Source organism: Emys orbicularis, chromosome 1 (assembly GCF_028017835.1).
Source record: "Emys orbicularis isolate rEmyOrb1 chromosome 1, rEmyOrb1.hap1, whole genome shotgun sequence".
In the NCBI taxonomy this organism is placed as follows: domain Eukaryota; kingdom Metazoa; phylum Chordata; order Testudines; family Emydidae; genus Emys; species Emys orbicularis.
In genome coordinates this window covers 118,548,289-118,569,184 of record NC_088683.1, presented here as the reverse complement: position 1 = coordinate 118,569,184, position 20,896 = coordinate 118,548,289, and the positions used below count along the sequence as shown (strand labels likewise).

Sequence of the window (20,896 nt, the reverse complement as noted above, 5' to 3'; positions counted from 1 at the left end):
ATAATGGACAGTGAATTTGGTAGGGCCCTAGTCATCACTGGTTGTGATCTGAGGTATAAATTACTTACTACAGCATTTACAATAAAGCTTAGCTAATAAACTAATTTCAGAATCAGAGTCTTTACCCTCTCCTCCATAACTGTGACTTTAGTCCTCTACAATAAGCTGGAATGATGGTGTGACAGGCATCCTGAGAGATGCAGCCTGATGGACCACAATAATTTGCCTGTAATTAGTTCACAGTGGATTCTACACACAGTAGATTTCTTATGGAGTAACAGATTTAGTACCAATTCCTCCACAGCACATGCAGGGGACTAACATTGCTGTCATCTTCCTCCATTCAGAGATAGATTGGGAGGTAACAGTTGTGTTTTAAGAGGTATAGGTAGGTGGACCATACTGTATTCACTTGGCAAGTCTGCCTCCGGGTGATATGCATCAGTTAGAGATTTCCTACTGATTAGAACATAGGACCCTTGTTTTACAAGGATGAGGAGACTGCTTGAAGAAGAGTGCTGAAATTATACACACTACCACCCTCCAGCCCTATTTTTCAAATGGGATGGTCCTGGACAGAGAGGCTAAGAGTCCGCTGCACAATGACCTGTGTCCATCATCCCACCCATGTGCTCCCAGACAGATTTCTGCTGAATTTCCTGGAAAAGCAGCTTCTGTTGGAGACTCTTTAGACTGTCCAAGACCTCTGGAGAGAGACACTGAGAAGGCATCTTGTTTTCCTGTTCTTGGTCCTCCTCTTCCTCTTCCTCCACCAGATCATCAGGAGGCAAAGGGGAACATCTGGAGATGTAGCCCTGGTCTGATTGTACTGACTGTCTCTGATCTTTGCATGGGTTATTGAAAGCCATCTGCTGCTGCTGCTCTTCAGCATCTTCTTGACGGAGAGATGGCTCAGAAGAAATGACGCTTTGCTGGTAAAGAGAGTACATTAACCCCTCCAGCTGCTGCCTCATTTCATTTGGGAGGTGGTCTGCAGATCTCTGGTTGTCTGATGATGGGACATCAAAATCATCATGAAGGATGATGCTGTTCCTCATTGGGACACTAGTCTCCAGCAGAGGGATTCCTTCCATCCAATCTGTGTTGGTCAGCACCTGATGACTAGTTGCATTTTTACCTCCTGTAATAGAAATTGGCTCCACCATCTGAACTGGAGGTGCCTCATCCATGGGAATCATCAGGGTCTGGGAAGTTGGATTCCCCTGTGGATTAAGCTGAAGCTGCAGTTTAAAATTTCCACCCTCATCTTCATTCACATGGAGGCTAACTGCACAACAGCCATTGGGATCAGGCTCTTGAACATGCAGCTGCTGTTTTATAATTACCTCTCCATTACCCGGCATGAATTCTTCCAGTATTTCCTTATCCAGAGACTCATCTTCTGAGCATGTGTTCTCTCTCTCAAACCAATCAGGGTACTTTGCCTGCCATTCTTGGAATGTCTGTACTGCCTCCTTCAACTTCCAGCCATTGGAGTTTTCAGCATAGTTTTCAGCGGTGATTTCCTGGATTTGATGGATCCGCCCTGGTTCAAACTTCTCCATATCCTGGATCAGAAAGTAAATGTCCTCAAACCTGTCCATCAGCTGGTACTTGGATGTGACATTGAATGGGTCAGGAATATCCTTATCCTCACTTATGCCCTCAAAATAGCAGACTATATACATGCCAAAACAAGCTGGTTTCTTGAAGTCTGGTAGGATCAAATTCAAGGCTGGAGTGAACATGTCTCCAGTAGGCTGCCATTGATCCTGCTTGAGAGAGACAGCTGTTCCCTCCTTCCCAAGCATAGCCTGCCATTTGGCCCGGGTGCCCCGAGAACACAAAATGATGATCTTTGAAGATAGTTCTTCCATTTCTTTTTTCTGTCGAGTAAGCCAGGGTAAGGCCCCGATCTCTGAAATCGGACGCTTTTCCAGCAGATCCAGGACTACCTCAGTACCACAGACTGTGATCAAGAACTGGGCAAACTTCAGTACCACATCTACATAGAGTGGGTGGTCAGCAGAGTACACAATCCAAACCTTCCGGGGCCTCAGGGATGGTGGAGTCAGCTGTGGAGGTAACAGCTCTGAAAAAAGGTGAAAAAAGTACAATTGTTCATTCCAATAACATTTGCTGAAGCAGTATCTGGGTAATCCAGAAGCAATTAACTGACCAAGGACACACCACACGGATAAATACAACATGGCAAGATCCAACCTCCACAAAGCCAGAGACATGGCCCTTTGACATGGCCCCTCCTCCCTCTCCTGATGTTCTACCACAAGCAAAAAAAAAAGAAAGAAAGGAGCGCTCTCTCAGCCACCATTTTATTCTAGTGAAAAAGCCAAGCAACTCTAAAAGCCCTCCTCAAGCCCGCAAGCGAAAGCTGAGCTCCCTGTCCTGACAGGTCCCCAAGCAATCAAGCTTAGCTCTAGGACACACAGATGGACAAATGTAGTCACAGCCCATTCTCATCTCATTTGCAGATCCATAGTTTCTAAAGGATTTCATTAGATAAAGCAGCAGCCCCCTGGGGGAAGGCAAAAGCTTCACACCTGGGTTGTTCTCTGTCCAAGGCTGCTAGTGTCCCATAAGTCCCTTTTGGTTAAAGAGAACAGCTTTAAAGTTGCAGAGCAATATTTTGGTATCAAGAAACATCAATAGCAAATTAATCCTAGTATAGACTCCAAAGGGCAGTTAAGGCAGGTTCCTAGAATGTGCAGCATGAAGGGACTCTCCTACAGCATAGAAAGTCTCTCTTACCATGGCTGCTATATTTCCTGTGCTGGCGGCCTGAAAGAGAAAAAAATACATGGTCAAATCTAAAGGAATTTGAATTATGTTTTTAGATTGTGCCCTTCAAAGACCAGAAAGCAAACACCTTACAGTGGGCTGAAGGAAAAGTTTGTACTGGCAGTTCCCTGATCGCAGAGCATCACACAAGGATTCAGGGAAGTAAATGAAGAGAAATGAGGGAGCGGCATAAATGTGCCTCTGAGTCTCACTCCCCAGCTGACATCGTTCTTACCTACTTGTCTTCGGGTCATGTAAATAGCACCAGCTATGACTGATCCCACCAGTAAAATGCAGATGCCAGTGATACACCAGTATAGCCACATAATCGGATCATCTATGGCACAAGAAGAGCAGAATAAGACACAAGTTTACATGGCCAAGGAGTCTCATCCAGCAACAAAATGCTGTACTGACCACCAGAAGTCAGCTGAACAGCAGCACCCTGTCCCCAGAAATACTGGGAAGTAGCAGGAAGAAGGAAACCCACTAATTCTTCCTTATAGCACCAAAGTAGCAACAATGCAGTTACGGCTGAGAACGCTTAAACTCCTTTTCAGATGCTTAACTTTCTCTCGCTCTCTCTCTTTTTTTTTTAAAAACTCCTTTGGTATGAAATGTCTCATGTTTGTTCAGCCCAGAGGCAAATTCTTTTGGAAATTTGGGAAAGATTCCATTTAGCTGCTTGAGCTATCACAGCCTGATAAGAGGGTTTTAAACAGTAGAAAAAACCACCCAAACTGTACACATATATATTAAAATATGTGACAAGCAAGCTGTGACAGAATGTTCCTGTGTCCACACCCTACACATGACTAATAATTTTTGTGCAAGGCATGTTTAGTAAGGTATAATTTGAAAATTCATCGTTTGCTGATCAGTATTGTCCTGATAAAATGTGTGTGGCAACAGTCTGTGATTTTATAAGATTCCACTGTGTGGTGTTAACACCACATGCTCCAAGCAGAAGTTGGCAAATATTCCTTTGTTTAAGACAGGCCTGTTTGCTGCTTAAATGCATATTAAGCAAAGCAAACAGACATCAAGCAGGAAGAGAAACAAAAGAATCTCCAACAGGTGAGGAAAAAGCAGCAGGGAACATCCTTCCCCATACACCTTTTGTCTCCTGGTATGCAGCTGGAAATGTTTTTCAAGTGGGAGACTGAAACTATAAAAAGGAAGTACAAACATGCCCCCTGCCCATTCCCAGCACCTGAAGCAACAAAGGAAGCATTTGCTAGATTCGGGAAGAAGAGGTCCTTGACCCAAGAAGTTTGGTCAACAGTAAGACTGCTGAAGGCATGTGGTGAGAAAAACTGTGCTTTGAATCTAACATAGTCTGTTAAGTTAGGCATCAGTTGCATTTTGTCTTTATTTTTCTTGTAACCATTTTGACTTATGCCTAATTACTTGTGCTCACTTAAAATCTCTCTTTGTAGTTAATAAACTTGTTTTATTGTTTTATCTAATGCAGTGTGTTTTAATTGAATTGTCTCGGAAACTCCATTTGGGGTGGCAAGTTGTGTGCATATTATTCCTTTAAAGAGATAAGGGACTCTAAATATAACATATTGTCCAGGAGAGGGCTGGGCTGTACAGGACATACATTTCTTGGGGGGGGAAATCTAAGACTGGCATGTGTGTTGGGGTCACCATGTAGAATAACCAAGGCTAGTGAGAGGCAGAGTATAACCCCAGTGTGGCTGGTAGGCTGCAGTTACACACACTCAGTGTGGCTTGTGTGCTGGAAGACTGTGACCTACTTCATCAAGGCATTGTAAGGCACCCAATGTTGCTGGTCAGGGATGACACAGCTGCTAATTAGTCTGCATTGTGCCCTTGTATGTCACATGCAGCTTTTACTGTGTAAATTCAAACTGCTGAGCAAAACAGAAAGTAAGTCATGCTCCCCCTGACCACACATTGCTTTGCTTTTAAGAGACATACTTCTAAACAAGTAGTTCCTTTAAGAAAAGATGCACATTATATATATCGTATACAAGCTCTCTCTTTTAATACAAAATAAGACAGCTCTGTTAGATTTCTGCATTCTGGAGTGAACACACCTAAAGCCTGTGTGTAGCAGGGTGACTACTTAGAATAATCCCACACCTTGCATGTATTGTCTCACATGCAAGCAAAGTTAGTTTATTATCTGTACTACATATAGAGTAAAATAACCACAAAGGAAGATTTTAATAGGAATAGGAATGAGTTATTGTCTTACCTACAGGATATGTAGCTGCAAAGGAATCAAAAATAGAACAGAAAGTTAGATCAAGGCTCAGCTATCACCTATAAAATAATGCAAATCTAATGTAGAGGAAAGGAGTCCTCACGTGGAGCCACTGAGGGACATGGGATGACAGCAGAATGTCTCAAACAGTCGGTGCCACACATGGTAAAGAATGGTTGAATCTGGAGTTGAAACAAATCAGGAAATCAGAAAACCGTACTGGAAGTAACTAACTTGCTTTACCCTGTCTCCCATTGCAAATTTCGAGACAAAGATTATAATCCCATTTTCTCTTCGAGATGTTAAAGGGTTACAGATTCTGGGACTACTCCATATACACAGACAAGAACTGGCCAATAGAGGTGCCTACAGCTATGTCAGTCCCAGTCTCTCTCAGGAGTGATTAGTATGGGGAAAATGATGTAAGGACGAACCACTGTCTACAGAGAATTCATCAATGTGTATGATGTTCTTTCAGAAGTGTACATAATTTTTCCTGGGCAACTGGGGATTAGTCATGGACAGAGCTCCGTGTTGTACAAACAACCTAATATTCAGAGATTGTTCACCACTCTCTCTCTCCTCCCTTGAGTGAAAAGAATTGAGATCCTACCTGTACTTTGTATCTGCAACAGGCTTTTAAATTCTCCTTGATTTTGACAGTGACATTCACACGGTGCTGCTGTCCACTCTGCAGAGGCTAACAGACAAAAGGATTACAAGGAAAGGCAGAAGAAAATGGCATAAAGCTCTGAAGAAGGGAGGGAAAATGAGGATGACAGCAGTGGGAGTATGTGGGTCACAAGATGTTATGGTGCTAGGCACAGGGAGAGTTTATAATAGACTTTAATAGGAGCTGAGAGCAGCCCTACAGAAGAATAATATAGTGAGGGTCCCACAGCAACAAGCAGTGGGACATACATGTTATAATTAAGGCTCTGATTTAGTCACGGAGGTCACAGAATCTATGAATTCAGCCCTGTTGGCTGGGAGCGGCAGGGTCCCGCAGTGGCAGGAAGCTGTGAGGTACCCCTGCCACCTGAGGAAGCAGTGTCCCCAAGCTCCCAGCTGCTGTGGGCAGGGGGGGATCCCTGCAGCTCCCCGGCCGCCATGGGAGGGGAAGTGGGGGAACCCTGCAGCTCTCCGGCCGCAGTTGGGGGCCGCCCTGGAACTCACAGCTACCCAGCATCTGCCCAGCCCCTTCCCATTTTGTCATGGATATTTTTTTAGCAAAAGTCAGGAACAGGTCACGGGCTTCCATGAATTTTTCTTTATTGCCTGTGACCTGTCCCTGATTTTTACTAAAAATATCTGAGACAAAATCTTAGCCTTAGTTATAATACTCCCTTAATTGAATACATGTATTAAGTAGAGATGGGCTAACAGACTTTTTGGTTCGCTGGCAATTCTGAAAAATAAAAAAATGAAAAAAAATGAAAAAATGGTTTCAAGTCAAACAAAACATTTTATTTTGATTTGAGCATTTTTAATGTTTATTTTAAAATAAAATTAAAGGACGTTTCAAAATAAACTCATTTTGAACAAAAAACAAAGAATTTTGTTTAGAAAGTGTCAAAACAAAATGTTTTGATTTTTTGGACTTCTGTTTTTTTTTTTTTATACCTGAAACAATTCAAAATTGACAAATTTTCAAAATGTTTTGGTATCTCCAAGTTTTCATTTTTTACCAAAAAATGTTTAATCAAAAAGTTTTGCCCAGGCAAGTGATTGACATCTATGGACTACGGAATACAACTGATATCCTCGGGGATAATATTCCTTGTGACTAAGGCTAAGATTCAATCATGAGTATTTTTAGTAAAAGTCATGGACAGGTCATGGGGCCATGATTTTTTGTTTTTTTTGCCCGTGACCTGTCCCTGTCCATGACTTTTACTAAAAATACTCATGATTGAATCTTGGAGCGGGGAGCGCTGTGGGGGGAAAAGCCGGCGGCCTGTTATGGCTCAGGCCCCCGCCAAGGGGTAGAGAGCCCCAGAGGGCCCACTGCTGCTCCGGCCGCCGCTGCGGGGGAGGGAGCCCCGGGGCCGCCAGACAGCGGCTGGTGCGGCTGGCTGAGAGACCACCCAAGCATCTGGCTGCAGAGCCGTTCTAGCAGTGGCCAGTGTGGCTGTCTCCAGGGCTACCTGAGCAGCTGTCTCTGGGGCCAGCTGGTTGGGTGGCTCTAGGCCAGCTACACTGGCTGCTGCAGAAGTCATGGAGGTCATAGGACATCACGGAATCAGTGACTTCCGTGACCTCTGTGACAAACACGGAGCCCTACTTATGACAACTGGCAGGGCCTGTTTCTAAGTTGGGCCTTATACCTCTGCCAGATATCTTTAGCTGTATATGCCACATTAGTGATCCTAATATGCATCAATACACAGAGAGTAAATGGGATGCTGGAAATGGAAGGAATGGGACAGACTACACATACACAATTGCTAGCTAAACCCTTGCCGTGGGGATGGGAAATAGTGTCAATTTTCAGGAGTTTTTTTCCACAAGTTCCTCAGGATGGGCAGACCCTAACACTGGTATTTGGGGTTCTTCTTTTGAGAGTCAAACTTCATAGACTATAAGGCCAGAAGGGACTACTGATCATTTTGTCTGCTCTTCTGTGTAACACAGGCAACAGAACTTCTCTGAATTAATTCCGATTTGAACTAAAGCATATTTGTTAGAAAAAACATACTTTGATTTAATTAACTGCCAGTGATGGAAAATCCACCACAAGCCTTGGTAAATTGTTCCAGTGGTTAATTACCCTCATTGTTAAAAGTGTGCAACTTCTTTCTAGTTTGCATTTGTCTAGCCTCAACTTCCAACCATTGGATCTTTGTCTGCTAAACTGAAGACCCCTGTTAATTTTTTATTCCCCATGTAGGTACTTCTAAACTGATCAAATTACCCCTCAATCTCTTTTGCTAAACTGAACAGGTTGAGCTACTTGAGTCCCTCAATATAAGGCATATTTTCTAATCCTTTAATTTTTCTTGTAGCTCTTCTCTGAAACTTGATCCTTCACACCCCAGCCCCCTAGGAGTAAAATTCCCCAAGCAAATTCAAAATAAATTCACAAAAATAGTTCTTAGGAAATAACTGCTCAGTTGTATTCATGAGCTCTCTCTGGATTGGGGCTCATGCCGATTGTTGAACGAATGTGGAAAAGGGATTTCAGTTTTGGTTTGTGTCAGCAGAAGTGTGAGAGGGAAGATGGTTACCTCATAAATATCATGTGTGGTCTCTTTACATTGCTTTTCATCATCTGGGAAACTGGTGACATGGATCCGGTATCGGGCTGACTCCATCCCTGGGTTAAAACTCACCAACAGAGAATTGTCATCTAGACTTTTGCCATGAATACTGGGCTCCCACAGGCTGCCTGCAAGTAGTGTAAAATATCCCAGAATTACAAAATGGGCCACCTCTCAACTCCCACAGCTCTAACAGACTGAGACAGACCCACTTTACCTGTCTTCATACATGGCATGGTTCTTTTCATCGCAGGGTCCTTGCAATCTGCAGCAAAAAGATAGTCTGTTAGGTCTTGACACAGAAATGTTACACTTAAATTCAGAGTGTTGAACACACATTTTCTCATTTTTAGTCTACTTTAGAAGGATGGAGCCCTTTGTTTCAGTGCAGCCATCACCAAAGTAATTAGTCACTAACCACAATAATTAAAAGCAGTATATCACTGCTGTCCAAGTGTGGACCATCTTCTCTACTCAGGTCATGTTTTTATGGATCATTCCAGGACAAAACTTTCTAGTGGGAAAGGACTATTCCAGGGGTCGGCAACCTTTCAGAAGCGGTGTGCCGAGTCTTCATTTATTCACTCTAATTTAAGGTTTCGCGTGCCAGTAATACCTTTTAACTTTTTAGAAGGTCTCTTTCTATAAGTCTATAATATATAACTAAACTATTGTTGTATGTAAAGTAAATAAGGTTTTTAAAATGTTTAAGAAGCTTCATTTAAAATTCAATTAAAATGCAGAGCCCCCCAGACCAGTGGCCAGGACCCGGGCAGTGAGAGTGCCACTGAAAATCAGCTCGTGTGCCACCTTCGGCACGCATACCATAGGTTGCCTACCCCTGGACTATTCTGTAGCCTTTGCTGAGGGAAGGTGTGTGCAAAGAGGGAGGTGTGTACTAAGCTCTAAAGAGGTGAGTTGTGATTTCATACTGATCTCGGGAAGTAGAGAGGTTCACAGCCACAGACCCCTCCACCAAAGATGTCCTGCCACCATCTCCAATGAGTTTACCCCGGGATTCCATTAGCTGGAAAACCCTTGTTGACTGACATTCTTCTGCAGTTACCTTGTTTCTCTCTGAGCTTGGCTTGGCAGATTGGATTGTTCAGTCTGTGAAGATCAACAAGCAGGCTGGCCCAGCCTCAAACATTTACGAGCCAACTGACTATTTGGGCTCTACAACTCTCAACCCAGCCTGATCTTCTTCCAGTGGGGAGGGGGGAGGGAGAGAGGAAGGAAGAACTCACTGCCCACTCTACCGTCCAGCAGAGGGAAAACTCCTCATAACCTGAACCTCTGACTTTCATTTTGGGGTCCCACAAATCATAAGCCAAGCCCCAATCAACAGGGAGCTCTGCTGCTCAGTTCCACCTCACAATACAAGATTTATGGGAACAAAGGAGGACAGAAGTAAGAGGCACTATTTTCAACTGGTAAGAGTCAAGTATAAATCTGAAAACCTAGAGCCTACCCTGCTTTCCCAACTGCACACTCAGGGTCCTGTGAGTTTCGTGATTTCACACCTAGAGATTCGCTACCAAATTCATCCTTTGCAGCAGAACTGTGTTCAGAATTTAAACTCCTATTAAAATAAATTGTGGGCAAATTTTCAAGCCTAGGTGCTTTAGTTAGGCTCCTAAATCAAATTTTAGGAGCCTAAATAAAAAGTGGCCAGTGTAGTCAGTGGAGTTCCTGTGAAAAATCTTTTTAGGGGGAAATTTTCAAAGGCACAAAGGGCTGTTAGGTACCTCACCCTACTGAGTCATCAGGAGTTGACTGCCTATCTCCAATTTTGCCTTTGAAAATCTTTCCCTAAATATGACTTTAGAAGCCTAATTTTAGGCACTCTGTTTGAAAATTTTGGCTTATGTTTTTAGCCCTCCTGGTTGTCAAGATAACTGACAAAGTGAAACGCATGCAGTGCTGTTTCTGAGTTTGTAGAGAGCCTGAAAGATTAGCTCACAGGTGTGAGCTACCTCATTCACCTCAACAGGAGTCACTTCCACTTATTTCACTGCTGAGCATTTTAGCAGAAACACCCAACAAATGCATTTACTCCAGAATCCATACGGTCGCCCAGACTGGCTACTGTTTTGGCTATTATTTTTCATATTTAATTCTGAATCTCAATTTAAAAAAAAAAAAACAAAAACGTATCTGAAACTGCTGCAGAATTTCCAGTTTACCACATTGGAACCCTGCAAAATCCAGGAACTGGGCCACAGAATTTCAGCCCAGCTTTTCACGGAACACGTAATGACTTGTGCACGTCTCACTCTAGGTAACAGTGGCTCCTGCGGAGGGAAAGTTTATTCTCTGCACTCTACTCTCCAAGCAGAGCTTTATATTTTTGGGGTAAGGGACACTAACTACATAGGCTTCTGAAAGCCTGGATGTGAAGGGTATGGTGTGCTGCAGCACAGGACCTGGTGTACGTACTTTGCGGAGGAACCACAGTAGCACTGTGAAAGCATGGACTGAACATTTACTTTTTTGAAGTAGGAGAAGAGAGCAGGTCTGACAATTCTTTCAGCAATCTGGCTCCCTAACTATGCTTGTTCATGAGTCATATTCCAGTTTGTTTGATCTGGTTTGGCTTCGAAACAAGCCTATTCTCAGTACTGGCAAACTGATGTTTCCAGCTGAAGGCTTAATAAAAAGCATCAGAGGACCTCTTACCAGGCACCGTGTAAGATGTGGATTTGCAGTTGTGGTCTCCACTGGTGCCCAGTTTGGGCAGATGATGGACAGTCACTTGGTACATCTGGCCAGGCTCCACCTCAAAGCGGTTGAAAGTGAAGTTCCACTGAAACAGAGGATGAGGATAGGGTCTTTATCCAGACAACTGATCTGTCAAGGCACTGAAATTAATAGCTGATCCTGTTCTGTCCCCCCATTCTTCATCTCTTTTGGCAGCTAGGGTGAGACATGGACTCCAAGCTAATTAAACCTGTCCAGAATTCCCCTGGCCCCGTCTCCATGTGCCTGTTCAGAATGGGAAGGGCAAGGCTACTTTTGGGCAGGTCTAAATCACTATATGGAAACTCTGGGCTGAAATGGGGGAATCACAACCCAGAAATCACTTAATTGTCTGGACAGATTTCAGTTATGTTTCAGGTTGAAGAGAGGTTAGTAATAATGGGGAAGCTAAGGGGAAAAAAGTATTTATACCCTTCAATACAATTTGTATGAGTGAAATTGTGCGAGCCAGAATAAATTCTGCAGTGTTCTGTAAGTGTACGTATTTATATGGATAGCTAATTGCTTTGCCTTGGTGTTTCTCACTTCTATATCATTACCCACAATGCTCTTTACATCAGTGAAGATGTCAAAATTCTGGAGAAGGTCACTATGCTCCTGTAGGCCAGAGTTTTTCTCCACAGCATGCTTAGGCTTGATCCTAAGAGGTACTGTGCACCTGCAAATACTATTGTCTTCAGTAGAAATTGTGGGTACTCAGCCTCTCTCTGAATAAGGACCTTAATGAATGAGAAGGGGTGGGAAAAGACTTTGACCCCTCTTATCCCAGTGCTTTCTTCCATGGTGTGGTAAAAAAAAAAAAGGATTTCGGGCATAAGGAAAGAGTGAATTAAAATTATGCTATAAATGCCGTGACTACCATAGATGAAGCAATGATTGCCAAGATTATTTGTATTACAGTAGCATCCAGAAGCTCCACTGCTAGACAATGTACACACACATAGGGCTTGTCTACACTGGCAATTTACAGCACTGCAACTTTCTCACTCAGGGGTGTGAAAAAACACCCCCCTGAGCACAGCAAGTTTCAGCGCTGTAAATTGCCAGTGTAGACAGTGCACCAGCGCTGGGAGCCGCGGCCCCAGTGCTGGTAGCTACACCCCTCATGGAGGTGGGTTTTTAGAACATTGCGCCAGCTCTCACCGCAGCTTTAGCGTTGCCAGTGTAGACTAGCCCTTAGTAATACATAGTCCCAGTTGCCCAGGAGGGCAGGTACAAGCCAAAGGACAGAAGTGGTGGGAAAAGGGAGCACTGACATTGTCCCCATTTTACAGACAGGGAACTGAGGCACAGAATACCTGATTTGCCCAAGGTCACAGAGGAAGTCGAGGGGGGAGCTGGAAATTGAATCCAGACTTCCTGAGTCCCAAGTTCACTGCTTTAATCACAAGGCCATCCTTCCTGTTTAAGCATTCTGTGCTATTCATGGAGAAGCTTTGCTATTTGACTGAGTAAACAGGAAACAAAGCTGTGGGTTAGAAAACCATTCGTCAGAGCCCTCTTTACTCACCCGGCCTCCATCCGGACGGACCTGAAGTGGCAGATTGTTCTGAAAGTCAAACTGGGCACAGATTTGTTGATTATTGTTCAGTTGTAGCACAGCCAGCTCCACTCCCTGGAGATACTGAATGCTTGCTGAGGGGGGAGAGTGAAGGGGAGAGGTTAAAGTTTTGTTCTAGCAATTCCAAATCTAACAATTTTACCTCACCCCACCCCCAGAGATTGCCAGCATTCCTGGGATATGTCACAGGTCCACTCCCATTCACTTTATCCCATCTGATTTATTAAGTCCCTTGCTATCAGCTACCTTCACATGACAAGAGCAGCCCATAAACTGCTGCACCAGTTTGTGGGGCACTTAAATGAAGTGCCATGGGAACTGGCACAAAAGATTCTGGAGAGGGATCTTAAGGAGACTGGCTGCAAATAGGTGAATGTGGGGTCATGATAGAGTCTGAGAAGTCCCATTTTATTCATAATGCAAAATGCACTTGAGCTGCATGAACAGGCAGCAGAAAGTACGTCTAATAGATAAATCCAACCCTCCAACTTCACCTCAGAGTATCTCAGTGCTATAACCAGTCCCCCCCGTCCTCCAGCCTTGCATCTCAGGGAAGGTTTACGCAGTTTTTGTACCATTACAACTATCATTTTAGAAACAAGCATAGTTAAAGCAGTACCACCCTCTAGTGTGTGTGTGTGTGGGGGGACAGTTATAAAAGGTACTTGTATTAGAATGGCTTATTTCTGTAAATGTATAGAAATAAGTTATACTAATATAAGCACATTTATACCTGTATCCAAACTAAAATGGTACAACCCTCTAACTATAACTGTTTTTAAACTGATGTAAAAAAAATGTTTCTTTTGTTTTTGTGGATACAGACTAATACGGCTACCCCTCTGATAAACTGATGTAGTTATAGTGGTACAAAAATGTGTCTAGACCAGTGCTCAGACAACTCTGGAGTGCACCCTTGACTCAGCAGACACCTAGTATTGTTCATCCTGACTCCAGCAATGGTCAGTTTAGGCTGACTAGTGTGTACAAAGGGGATTTCCCAAGTCTGTGAAAATCAACTATGTTTGAAGAGTGAAGGGAGAAAGCTGGAAGGCAAAACCTGCAATGTTTCCACACACCAACCCTTATTGTCACTGGCATGAATTTCACAAGGCACCCAGCTACAGAGCCTCTGGTGAGAACCAAGACACACATGCATGTAGGAAGTCTGGATTACAAAAACTGGATTTGATTATCCCAAATGGAAGAAACTTGCACTGGATTCAAGACAGCTGCACAAAAGTGACATTTATTCTGCCTGGACCGACTCCTAACCTGTACTATTCATAGTACAAGAAGGAATATAAAGCTATGAATAGTACAGGTTAGGAGTCTGTCCAGGCAAAGTAAATAAAAGTCTACTCTTCCCTCTCTTCTCCTTTCCATTAGGCCTTCCCCAACTTCTGGTTTTGTAGACACGTCTTTTTACTATTATGAGTTCTTCAACCCTTAAACAATTCTTAGCTTCTAGTAAATGGAATGTTTTCTAGCTAGTTCCTCTTGCCATCAGTCTGTTCACATTTGTAAACCTAGTTTGTAAGATCCATCTGCATATTCAGGATCAGTTTAGAGTAAACCTCACTCAGTACTGTAGTTGAGATTTTCAAAGTATCTATGAAATATAAACCTGTTTAAAAAAATCAGACTATAGTGATCCCAGTTTAGGGCTTTGGACTGCAGGTCTTTATCTGACACCGACTGCACTGGGAGCCCCCCCTCATCTTGGTAAAGTTAAGCACCACTATTGTGCTTTATTTTTTCCACATTAAGTGCTGCCCTTCCATTCTAATAGCAGCATTTGATCTCTGTTGCAGATTAAGTAATGAGGGAGGGACAATTGCACTAACTTTTACTCATTTCATGTCCTTTGACCCAGTAGACAAGCTGTCCAAAACCCACCTCAAAGCTCAACTTCCACAGCTGAACCAGTGAATGACCGCAAACACTACAGTCCCATCACTCTCTTTCAGAGATTCTATAATCTCTCTAAGCACCTTCCCTTCCGTGTCTATGTTAAGCGATCACTTACCATCAGTAGCCACCATCCACTCTATCCGCAGCACAGGGAGCAGTTTTCCCTCCTCATGGAAAACGTCAGGGTGGACATCAAGAACGCTTGGAGCGGAGGGAGTCCATTTTAAAACCTGTAACCAGCTCTGGTCCATGCAGGTACCTGTCAGTCAAATCAAAGATGTTTCTTAAGCTTATTTCCACCATGGCTCACTGCTGGATGACATAAGACCTGCACAAGTGCATGCAACTATGCCCTCCTCTAGTGCAGTGGTCTTCAATCTTTTCTCATTTGTGGACCCCTAAAAAAATTCAAGTGGAGACATGGACCCCTTTGGAAACCTTAGTCTGTGGACCCCCAGGTGTCTGTGGACCACAGGTTGAAAACTACTGTTCTATGGTAACAACAATCTTTCGCAGACCCCTTAGACAGTCTGCAGGTCCACAGACCACAGGTTGAAAACCAGTAAACCCTGCTGGCAAGGTCACTGACATTTTCTTTCATAGTTCTTGTAAAGGAAAGCCGTGTTCTGAGAGGAAGTAGACCCAGCCATGCTATGTGAACTATGAATACTATAATCTTGATTCATCTTCTGGGGAAAATATTTTTCTTTGTACATTTTTAAGGCAAAAAAGGGAACATTATGATCACTAGTCTGATCTCCTGGTCAAAACAGGCCATAGAATTTTGCTCAGTAATTCCTACATCAAGTCCATAACTTCTTGTTGAACTAGCTCATATGTTTTAAAAAGAAGTCTAATCTTGAAGTTAAAAAACTTCAACTTGATGGAGAATCCACCATATCCCTCTGGCAATTTGTTCCAATGGTTAATTACTCTAATTGTTAAAAAATTCTGCCTTATTTCTAGTCTGAGTACGACAGCTTCAGCTTTCAGTCATTGGCTCTTATGTTTTGCTAACTTAATGAGCCCTCTGGATGGGAATATAATCAACATGGCTTTATGGAAAAAGTCATGTCAAACCTGATTTCATTTTATGATGAGATTACAGGTTTGATTAATAAAGGTAACTGCATAGATGTTAAATACCTAACTTACTACCACACAACATTCTGATTAAAAATAGCACTATACAGTATCAAACCACACACAGAGTGAATTAAGTAGTGGCTGACTGACAGATCTCAAAAAGCAGTTGTCAATGGGGAATCATCATTGAAAGGGGCTATTTCTAGGGGAGTTCTGCGGGGATCCGTGCTAGGCCCAATGCTGTTTGGTATTTTTATCAATGATCTGGAAGTAAATATAAAAACATTGCTAATAAAATTTATGGAAGACTGGCAGAGAAGTATATAATGAAGTAATCAGGATTGTCATACACAGAGACCTGAATCACTTTATAAACTGGACCCAATTCAGCAAAATACATTTTAATACAGCCAAACATAAGGTCATACATCTAATAACAAATACACATCATACCTACAGAATGGGGGACTGTATTCCAGAAAACAGTGATTCTCAAAAGGATTTAGGAGTTATAGTAGACAAACAAAAGCTCCCAATGTGATGCAGTAGCAAAAAGGGCTAATGCAATCCCTGGAGGTATAAACAGAGGAGGAGTAAGCATGGAGGTGATTTTATGTCTGTATATGGTATTGGTGACATTGATATGGAAATACTGCAGCTAATTCTGGTGTCCACATTTAAAAAAAAAAAGGGCGTTAAAAATAGGAAAAGGTGCAGACAAGATCAATAAAAATATCTGAGGGCAGGAAAAATGCCTTACAGTGAGCTCTGTTTAGCATATCTAAAAAGATCAAGAAGCGACTTGATTATGGTGTATAAGTACCTTCACAGGAAGACACCACCAGGCACTTAAGGGCTCTCTATTGTAGAAGATAAAGGCATAACAAGAATAAATATCTGGAAGCTGAAGCCAGACAAAATCAAATTAGAAATAAGGCACACAATTTTATCAGTGAGAGTAATTAACTATTGGAACAAAATACCATGGGAAACAAATTCTCCATTTCATGAAGTCTTAAAATCAGGATTGGATTTCTCTCTGGAAGATATACTTTAATCAAATACAAATTATTGATCTTAATACAGGAGTAACTGGATTAAATTCCATGGCCTGTGTTATATAGGTCATCAGACTAGATGGTTTAATAGTGCCTTCTGGTCTTTAGAAACAAACAATTATGAATCTACCATCAGCAATCTTATTCCCATTTAGGTACTTCTACACTGATCAGGTTCTCTCTTAACTTTCTCAGACAAAACCAAACAGATTGAGCTTATTTAGTCTTTCACGGTAAGGCAGGTTTTTTAGATGTTGAATCATTCTTGTGGCTCTTTTCTGAACCCTTCTGGTTTGTCAACATTCTTTCTGAAGTCCCAAAACAGTCTCACTGATGCTATATATACTGGCAATAACTCCTCCCTATTTCTACTCAATATTCCCCATCTTATACAAACAAGGATTTCATTTGCTCTTTTAGTCACCACATTGCACTGGGAGCTCACATTAGGTGGTGACTTCCATCAGTATGTTATTTGCAAACTTTACAAGCAATGATTTTACATCTTCTTCCAGATCATTAATTAAAGTATTGAATAGCATTGGGTCAAGAATGATCCTTATGAGAGCATACCAGAAACACACCCTGTGGATGATGATTCCCCATTTACAATTACTTTTGCAGACCTAACAGTTAGTTAATGGATTTAAAAATCTAGCTATGTATCATATCAATTTCATATAATGCTAATTTTTAAATGCCATAAGGTATTAAGACAATGCTTACATAAGTCTAAGTATATTATGTCAGTTACCTTTGTCAACCAAACTTATTACGGCATCAAAAACAGTATCAAGTTTGACCAGGCCTATTTTCCATAAAACCATGCAAACTGGAATGAATTATACTACCAGCCTTTAATTCTTTACTTATTGCACACCCCATTAGCCTTTCCATGCTTTTGCCCAGGATAGATGTTAAGCAAATGGCCTATCCAGAGCATCCCTTTTACCCCTTTTTAAATACTGGCTCATTAGCTTTTTCCTCTGGCACTTCCCCAGTTCTGTACTTCCAGATTTCTTAAACACCCAGTGAATTAAATATTCAGTTCACTTAATGGCTTAGAGAGCTGCTTAGCCAATTCTTTAAAAACTCTTAGTGTATGTTATCCAGTCCTGCAGATTAAAAGAGGTTTAACTTTGGAAGTTGTTTAATATCCTTCCTAGTTACTGTTGGAATAAGAAGTATTTAATTTTCCACTGTAAGACACAAATACAACACCCAGTTTCTTCCCAAGTAGAGAATATAGCTATTGAACACTTCTGCCTTTTCTGCAGCATTCCTGATAATTTTAACATACCTATCTAGTAATGGACCTATATTATTTTGTTTCCATTTTGTATCAATTTTCTGAAGATCATGCCTGCTAATTTACAGTCACTTCTTTCAACTTTTTCATCGTTTTATTGTTCTTTAGCAGCACTAAGTTTACGTCTAATTTTACCTGCTGACTTAGTGAGCGTAGTGTGGGATGGACATGTATTACACACAACAAACTTACCCTAAAATCTTACCATAATTTTTTTTTTAAATTGACTCAGTTTTGAACAGAAGCTAAAAAATTATGGATTTGCTCTTTCAAGAACTCTGGCCTGAAAAGAGGTCTGAAAAGAGACCTGAATATTTGCCTGTTGGAAAGAGCTGGTTTTGGATTAGGCAGGCAGATAATAGCTCATAATGCTGGTTAACAGGATAATGCTTGACTTTGCCACCTCTCAGTGGCTTAAACAGAGGCACTCACCATCTGACTTCAGTTATAAAAAAAGAAGAAAAACTGACTTACTATTTCTTACGAGACAGTTTAGATCCTGTGGAGAAAACAAGAAAGTTATTGAGAGATTAGACGTTGTTTTCTCATTTATTCATCCTGATCTGGTGACAGAGGGGTACAGAGAAGAGCAACAAGTATGGCCTGGAAAAACGGACTTACCAGGAAACAGTAGCATAGCTAGGCTAAATTGCAGCTCAGGGGTAGGCATGAGAACTATCTGCAAGCACTTGAATGGAGCAATTAGGGTGACATTATTGCTAGGAGTAATGGGATGAAATTAAAAGAAAATTTAGGTTGAATATCAGGAAAAGCTGCCTAAAATGAAGTCCAGTTAGATTGTAGAATAGTCTTGCAAGAGAGGTGGTGAAAGTCCCATTGCTTGAATCAGATAGGTCTGTCTTTGCCATGATGGCTACAAATTATTACCATCCAGCACTGGTCATGCTGGCAGCCACCTGCGACTTCTGAGATCATTTTGACCTACATTGTGAGCTCTATGGGGCAGAGCCTGTCACTGTGGTATTTGTTCGTATGAACAATGTACCCTAGTACAATGAAGACCTCTTCTGTATTTGAGGTCCATAAGTGCTAGAACAGAATAGAATAGAAATAAATACGGTCACTTTAAAACTGGATTGGACAAATCACTGGAGAGAAACTGTAGAGAACAATCCTGCATTGCCTCAAGGGAGATGAACTATTAGCTCATGCAGTCGTTTTCCACCTTTAATTTCTATGATGCTCTTCTGAACCAAGGCACAAAGTGTTTTAGCATCTTTAATAAGTACCAGTCCTCTAAAAGGAGAGCCTGTTTTTATCCTCTTGAGAACCACTTTTAAAGCTGAACTACAAACGGGGGGGGAAATGAGTTACTGCCCTTTTATACTTTATGAAGAATCAAGATGTCCTGAAAAGAAATAAAAAGGCAGAGGGAATGTGATTCTACTTCTTTTTCCACATCTGGTCTACCTTGGAAAACTATGGTCTTGTCTTCACTAGGAAACTGGTGCATTCTTAACCTGAGAGTTAGCAAACATGAGGTAAAAATCCTAGTGAAGACAAAACAGTTTGTAGTTTCCATAGGATTTATAGGCTCCCTCATAATCTCTGGCTTCATATTATATATATATATATATATAAAAAAAAGTGTGCTTTTACAGAAAGAACTTGCTGCAAAATTCTAGTCTTTGCTGAAATTTCAACAGTCACTCCCTCTTCAATTAGTGTGGGAGAACTCACAAATTATCCAAACCTCAAAAAAAAAAAAAATCCTTCAGCAAATCAGGGAAAACCAGATTTGACATTACAGATGTTTTTAAGGTAACAAGAAAAATTAAAAGCCTCTTCCAGGCCCTTGTTACATACACCATAAAGTATAAAAGGGTACAAATGTAATTTTAACAATAGTACTTTGCAGGTAAACATATCTGCATGCCCGTAAGAAATATCACAGAAGTACTTAAGGAACAGGTACTCAATTTACTACAAAATTCAGGTCACATCAAAGGTCATCATGTCAGAGAACTTATTACAAATCTGGAAAATATTGTTCCAATGGCATGCAGCAGGCCGTTCAAGTTGTGCCAATCCAAGAGGAGGTGGAGTCTGACTAATCTGGCCATTCTAAATTTGTGAGTTACACAGAGACTTATGTAAGGATTTACCTGAGAGCTAAAATAAACTTGGTGAAGAATGTTTTCATTTACAAGGGACATTGTCAAGTAGCTTATGTTCAACATTGAGGTTTTGAAAAACAAAAAGTTTCACTAAAAGTGGCAGTGCCTATACTCACTACTATCTTCCTAACATAGAATTAGGGTTATGGTAGGAAAACACCCTCTCAAATTCAGAGAGAATCAGAGCCTCCAGCTGTTACTCAATAAGAGGAGGGGGAGAAGAAACACCAACCCCCCCCCCCCCCAAACCAGCAGCTCATCAATGGGAATGACCATTGCTCCCACCTCACCTGGACCTCTTACTTCTAGTCCCCAAATAACTTATTGGGTGGGAAACCAGACTCATTACTAGATTCCAGCACTAAGGCCCCCGATTCTGCAAGCACTTAAGCATGTGCCAGAGTCCCACTGAAATCAGTGTTTCATCTTCAGCTTTACTGAACTGGGGCCTAAGCACTGGGACCACTAAAAACTCTGATTAGCTGTGCCCTCCAGCGGGTAGAAGGACCATCATGATCAGAGCAATACTGAGATTACACTTAGCTTCAAGTTTAATATTAATGGAAAAAATACTTGGCAGGTCAGGCCTCTATCTTTAAAGCTCTTAACACACTAAAATTAGTCAGTCAACTAAAGTTGATATATTGAACCATGGCACTCAAACTAATTAAGTTAAATTGATGCAACTTCTATGTTTAGACAATTCCTAAATTGGATTTCTAACGTTCTATCATTCTAACATTCTATCAGTGTTAATAAAGCGTCTAAACACAAG

At 41.7% G+C, this 20,896-nt stretch overlaps 1 protein-coding gene across 1 annotated transcript; it reads right to left on the bottom strand.

Annotated features, from left to right (window-relative positions):
• Positions 1 to 584: 584 nt before the first annotated feature.
• Positions 585 to 18,473, bottom strand: IL17RA (interleukin 17 receptor A). The gene is made up of 12 exons (XM_065423411.1): positions 18,458 to 18,473; positions 14,646 to 14,789; positions 12,566 to 12,690; positions 10,975 to 11,101; positions 8,513 to 8,560; positions 8,263 to 8,423; positions 5,649 to 5,735; positions 5,139 to 5,217; positions 5,027 to 5,041; positions 3,035 to 3,136; positions 2,770 to 2,799; positions 585 to 2,092 (listed from the first exon to the last, which is right to left on the bottom strand). The coding sequence occupies exons 2-12, from the start codon at positions 14,779 to 14,781 to the stop codon at positions 585 to 587; spliced, it is 2,418 nt and encodes an 805-aa protein (XP_065279483.1). The 5' UTR covers positions 14,782 to 14,789; positions 18,458 to 18,473.
• Positions 18,474 to 20,896: the final 2,423 nt, after the last annotated feature.